This window comes from Sprattus sprattus (assembly GCF_963457725.1).
Source record: "Sprattus sprattus genome assembly, chromosome: 20".
In the NCBI taxonomy this organism is placed as follows: Eukaryota; Metazoa; Chordata; class Actinopteri; order Clupeiformes; family Clupeidae; genus Sprattus; species Sprattus sprattus.
Genome location: NC_137918.1, coordinates 9,429,690 through 9,436,374, shown reverse-complemented (window position 1 = coordinate 9,436,374; position 6,685 = coordinate 9,429,690). Strand labels below are relative to the sequence as shown.

The 6,685-nt window shown below is 43.6% G+C and overlaps 1 protein-coding gene across 1 annotated transcript; it reads right to left on the bottom strand.

Moving 5' to 3' along the window:
• Positions 1-326: 326 nt before the first annotated feature.
• Positions 327-6,375, bottom strand: snx10a (sorting nexin 10a; the record flags this gene model as incomplete). Its single annotated transcript, XM_080858851.1, has 6 exons — positions 327-420; positions 585-791; positions 5,289-5,387; positions 5,658-5,758; positions 5,982-6,068; positions 6,343-6,375. The coding sequence occupies 6 exons, from the start codon at positions 6,373-6,375 to the stop codon at positions 327-329; spliced, it is 621 nt and encodes a 206-aa protein (XP_080714977.1).
• Positions 6,376-6,685: the final 310 nt, after the last annotated feature.

Sequence of the window (6,685 nt, the reverse complement as noted above, 5' to 3'; positions counted from 1 at the left end):
TGGGCCAGACATTAAGAATAAGGATATAAAGTCTCTAAAAAAAATGAAAACTGACATGAGAAATATGACCATGACAAAAACATGTAAAACAACTGATAACGTCGCTGCATAGCCACTGCCAGCCAGCTTCACATACCAGCAGCAACGACAACAACAACAACAATTTGAGGAAATGCAAGGGTACGCGAGCGACCATGAACGTGTGGTGAGCGCGTCTGCTGTGCCAGTTTCACGGTGAAAACACAGGTTGAGCCTGGGCTGCTCCTCTGGTCCGCTCCAGGCCATGCTTACAGGCCGCTGAAGAGCTCCTCTGTACTGCCCACGGGCTAGGCATTATAGCAGTGGTCACCGCTCACAGAAGTGCCTTCATTCAGGGACACTGCAGGCTCCATGCTGTTGCCCAAGCCAGAGGAGGAGGTGCTACACAACCACAAAATACATCGTTTACCAGAATGCAACATGGTTATCAACAAGGACAATTGATTTAATGCAGCAAAATTACAAATACAACCTCATATGCCATGGTTATGGTAATGACTTCAGTAGAGACACACACACACACACACACACACACGCACACATACCTTTCACAATCTGAATCACAGCTAATTTTACTTTCGTCCTCCTCAAAAGGGGACTGTGACAAATCACACACACAGCCCTGGATTGCCTGTGCGACCGTGTAGCGTGTGTTTCCCTGGATACAGGCCTCGATCTTCATGATGTTCAGCTGGGACTGCAGAAACAGGTGCAGTCGGCTGCTGGACAGGAGCAAGGGAGTCTGCAGTACACTGTGGGTCAGACAAGGGAACAGACTCAGTTCTGTGGGGAGTTTTAATGATCAGCTTTCCCAAGTATTTCTGATTGAAGAAGGTTCATTGTGTAGCCATACATGCTGCATATGCTTTGACAAGTGAAGGCACAGCAATGGCCACTTGGAGAAAAAAAGACAAGATTTTTCTGCAAAACTATTGGACAACGATTTCAATGATCTGCTCTGGTTGATCTGCATTTAAATGTTCCTGCCCCCTGTTCTCACATCACTACACCTTATGGTCATATTACACAAGTTCTACTGAGTTCTCAGAGTGCCTTGGTATTAGAAACTAACTATAATAATACAATAATATAAAAAAAATGTGTTAACATAAGCATAATAGAAAACTTAGTGGTTCTAGATTGAACACAAGGCCAGAAGATATTGTAGATGTGAAGCGCTTCCGCTTGCAAATCAATCATCTCCGACATGACCAGGCTCGCTGGGACACAAAAACAGTTGTCAGTATTGATGAACAGTGCTTCAAAAGAGTAAAGGTCTAAATCTGCTCAATTCTTCAGAGTCTGCTAAAAAAAACATTACATAACAGTGACTTTCACCATCACGTTAACATCCTCCATTGAACTGCAACCTAAGCATGCTTAATGCTGAACAGAATGAGGCTTTACCAAACACTGGATATGAATAGACGAGATTGTATCTGGTCCACTCCACAGACAAAACTACAAATCAATAAAACTAAAAGAATTGCCATTACAAAACATGTCCTCCTCCTAGCGCCCATCCTATGGAGCACTCATTATGCTTCAGTTGGAAGGTCATCCATGGACTCTCACGTATTAACACTGTCCTACAGGCTATTCATGGGTCTATGGGTCTACTGACCAGTCCTTGCTCACTGCATCTTGCTCCATCCAATTCATCATAACTTCTAATGGGAAATGCTATATGCTGAAATTGACAGCTTAGGGCTACTGTCCTTTTCACACCTTTATAGAGAAAACAGACTCGAACACAAAATACCTCTATGGAAAACCACCTAAAATAAACACGTCATGAGTCATTTCTGTTGATTGGGAAAACCATCTTTTTTACAGCCGTCTTTGTTCTAAAATGTTTTGGACCTTGAGTAAAGGACAGGTTGAACGGCAGACGCATGGGCTGTGCAGTGTATTGGCTCTAGGTTTAAAGCAGAAGCATGGGCTGTGTAGTGTATTGGCTCTAGGTTTAAAGCAGAGGCATGGGCTGTGTAGTGTATTGGCTCCAGGTTAAACAGCAGAAGCATGGGCTGTGTAGTGTATTGGCTCCAGGTTAAACAGCAGAAGCATGGGCTGTGTAGTGTATTGGCTCTAGGTTTAAAGCAGAAGCATGGGCTGTGTAGTGTATTGGCTCTAGGTTGAACAGCAGAAGCATGGGCTGTGTAGTGTATTGGCTCTAGGTTGAACAGCAGAAGCATGGGCTGTGTAGTGTATTGGCTCCAGGTTAAACAGCAGAAGCATGGGCTGTGTAGTGTATTGGCTCTAGGTTTAAAGCAGAGGCATGGGCTGTGTAGTGTATTGGCTCTAGGTTTAAAGTAGAGGCATGGGCTGTGTAGTGTATTGGCTCCAGGTTAAACAGCAGAAGCATGGGCTGTGTAGTGTATTGGCTCTAGGTTTAAAGCACCAGCATGGGCTTTGTAGTGTATTGGCCCTATAATAAAATGCAGCCCCTGTCAATTGCACTGGCATCTCCAAGAAGTGTAATCAGAGGTGAAATGAAATCAAAAGGCCAGTACAGCAGCACTAAGAAACAAGCAGTGGAGAGAGCCTTCCTGCTCCCTCACACAATCCTTCCCCACATTCCTGACTGAACTCATCAGGGGCACCTTGATTACATGAACACACTAGTTTGAAGTGATCAAGAGCCTATAATGACCCAGACTAATCAGGTGTGCTTTGAGCCGGTGTAGATACAGGGCGTGACTGACAGGGGCGGGGTCTTATTCACTCCATAGCAAACAAATTAGTGGAGAGAGGAAATGGGTTGTTAAATAATCCAATTGCTAATCTGCATTAATGCCAACTTTCAAAGTGCAACATTGTGACGGAATGAAGTAAATGGACTAATCAGTTCTCTGGGTACTTTGGTTTAGTTCAGATTAAACAATGAAACGAAAAACCAATCAGAAATGCCACACTTCATTGTTTGCCTACCAAACCTGAATATACAGTATACAACAGAAGTCAGCACACCCCTATGCCATGTCTCTCAAATATCATCGTACAATGATTGAATTAGTTTGGAGTTAAGCAGTAGGGTATTTGCTCTTATGTAAAATGAAAACTTACTGTAGTAACTCAATGCAAAAAAAATAAATATGCCATTCATGACGGATTCAAATGTTTTTTTTTTTTCTAACCGACACTTTAAATGTGCACTATTATTTTTGATTGACTCAATACTCCTCAGCATTGAGGATGCCAGTGTTGCACACACACTCCTGGAGAGATGTTCTGCCATTCTTCAGAGTCACATTTGTTTCAGATGCCCTTTGTTGGAGGGGTTGTGTTGCTCTATCAAAATACCCCAAAAGTGTTTGACTGGATTCAAGTCAAATGACATACTTGGCCAGGTCATGTTTTCACTTGGGTCCTCTTTAGATGATGCAAAGCACACTGCCAAAAACCACTCAAGAGATTCAGGGCTGCACTCTTCTGCTGTGTAGTATAGGGGTTTGTATGCATTTTATGAATCAGTATGACTACAATAATGAGGGTGCTGCTTTAAGAGTGGTTAAGCGGTCCCATACTTAATCCAAGGAGCAGGGTCGTGCACAGGAGGGGGCTAAGGTTGCTTGGGAAACTGCCCGTTTGCCCTCCTCGACTGAGGCTAGCTTTACACGACAACGATCTGAACACAAACCGCAAAAGTGGCGTTGCGTTCCCACTTTTAATTTCGCGTTTAGACGAGAGTCTTTGGGTGGAAATCTGCATGCAGACGGTGACGCAAAAGTGTGTGAAATTGAACTTAACCGGTGTAGACGTGGAGGTACTGCAGGATGTATATGTGTCCATTCTATTCCACTATGGCTATTTTAACGCGATTGGGAGCTTATTTATGTATTCATTCACTTACATTTGCAGTGTTCGTGTACATTTACATTTAGTCATTTAAATTAGCAGACGCCTTTGGCCAAAGCGACGTAGGCTACAAGGGATAGAACAGTCTAGCTACGAGACCTAGTGTAATTAATGCGCCTTCTCTGTTCTGTTTTATCTGTGATTACTCGGCTTATTTGCTGAAATGACTCCTGGATAGATATCAAGGCAGCTTGAATCTCCGAGTAATGGAAATAATCCGACATGTTTGTTGTTGTTTGGCTGTACTGCACATGGATATGATGTCAACGCGTATGCGAGGATAGCCAGCGTGAGCAGCTCAGAGCACACTTTTGCGTTTTCAACCCTTTAGACGGGAACGCAACGGTGGAGCGTTTTTAAGATTTCCACTCTGGAGGGTGGGTTCATTTCTTTGCGTTTTCAAGCCCCAAAAACGCTGTCGCCGTCTAAACGAAAGGCACATCTGATAAAATATTTTGTCGTTTTCACCCGGGAGCGTTGTCGTGTAAAGCCACCCTGAAGTTGCCCCTCCGAAGGAAATATATATATTTGCGATCAGGGGACGGGGGCGTGGCAGCGGCGGTTAGTGAGAGTTTAAAATGAGATTGGCAAAATTTGCGATCAGGGGATGGGGGCGTGGCAGCGGAGGAGACGAAAATTAACGTGTAGCCCCTTTTTTTCTGGGGCAGAGCAACTGCCCTTCAAAATTCCTGTGCACGTCCCTGCCCAGGAGAACCTCCTCCTTGATGGGGAGTGCCATCAGAGACGTTACAAGAGGAGAAATGGGGGAATTGGAGGGATCTGTAACGCTAAACATGGTTGAATTGTAACTTGTCCTGTTCTGGATGACGGAGCAAATCACGTCATTGGAAACGGCATAACTGACATTTGGCCTCCCCTGCATCTTCTGTTTATTCCACTATTGCCATAGTTAGATCTGTGAAATTTGCGTTGCCAAGATGTCTACTAAGTAGCAAGACTTTGGTGCGAGCCACAGCTGCAAGAGTCACTTAATACAGAGTGATACTTTCACAAATGTAGGAATAGGATGTTGACATTTTTGCCAGTAAGGCAACCAATCAGCAAATGAGAGGCAGAGCCCCCATGTCCAGTGGAGCTGAAACCAGATCCAACATGACAATAGGGGACACCAAGAGCTAAAGACACAGGAAGATATCTGAACGAAACTCACTCCTCTAAGAGAGAGACACAGGAAGATATCTGAACGAAACTCACTCCTCTAAGAGAGAGACACAGGAAGATATCTGAACAAAACTCACTCCTCTAAGAGAGAGACACAGGAAGATATCTGAACAAAACTCACTCCTCTAAGAGAGAGACACAGGAAGATATCTGAACGAAACTCACTCCTCTAAGAGAGAGACACAGGAAGATATCTGAACGAAACTCACTCCTCTAAGAACTTCTGTAGTCCCTTCATCCTTTCGGCTACCTGATAACTGTTACTCCGACTGAAGAATGGGTTCCAAGGAGGCAGTCTGGGAAGGTCTCTAAGGAAATACAGAGACAAAAATAAATACATTTTTTTTAATTGCATCCTAACAGCAGGCAAAAATGATAATGACTTAGTAGAAATGTTGGTGCAAGAGTTTTAGTATCAACCCTGAATACTGTGTTGCTCTAGCACTTAAAAGACTGTAAAGGCATGTACAGTTAAAAGACTGTAAAGGCATGTACAGTTAAAAGACTGTAAAGGCATGTACACTTAAAAGACTGCATGTACATTTCCCCTAATCAAGGAGTGTGAAGAAGAGTCTCACATGAGCACTGCGTTGTCCTGCAGTCTCTGACGCAGCCATACAAACTCACTGTAGCGCCGCCGAACACAGGACGTTTTCTTCCTGAAGCACATGCTGTTCGTCTGGAAACAATGCACAAAGAACGGGTTGAGTCACTATCCATTCCTACTGCAAAAGTCAGTATCAGTGCAATGCTCACCTTGCGGTCACCCTATACCAGTGGCAAGTATTTAAAACCATCTTTAGGAAGCTGGCATTACAGAATACTGGCAGTTATTCATATCCAAAGGTGCTTAAACCTGCAAGCATTTGCACACCCCAAAACTTGTCCCATGATTGACTTACATGTAGGCAGATCTCATAGTCTACGTGGGAGTGCCAGAAGTCATCTTTATGTACGTGAGGATCCCGGATACAAACACTGATAAACTCCTGAAAACACATACAGCCGAAATGCACAGTGATCAGTCACTTCTGTTGAAAATGTCTAACGGCCATTATTCATAATTCTCCTATGACTGATCTTTGGGCAGGTCACAATTTTCAGGTTTGTTTCAAACTCATAACGAGAAGGGTTACACGTGTACACACACGAAGAACAAATGTCATGTTAGTGGAGTATAAGGCAAAGCAAACACACCCACCCCACACACACACACACACACACACACACACACACACAGACAAAAAAAAAAACTATACAAACCTTCTTATTCAAGCTGTCAATCGAGTCATCCATTATCAACTCACTGGGAGGGGAACAAGGTAAGAGGAGATATGATTTAGGAGGCAAAAAAGATGGTCAAACATACCACTAGAAAAGTGAAGCCCTGCTTCTGAACACATGCAGAGTATATATGTTAATGCACTCGGCCCCAGAGCATCAACAATCAAATCAGGGACGAAAATGGCACACATCCTCCTGGGTCGTCACAAAACAATGGTGTATATTCTTGAAATAATATATTCCATACCTCTACAGTCCACACTGGACACAATTTAAAGGTAGCTTATGGCGAAACTTTGGTTCCTGACACATCAGGGTAAAT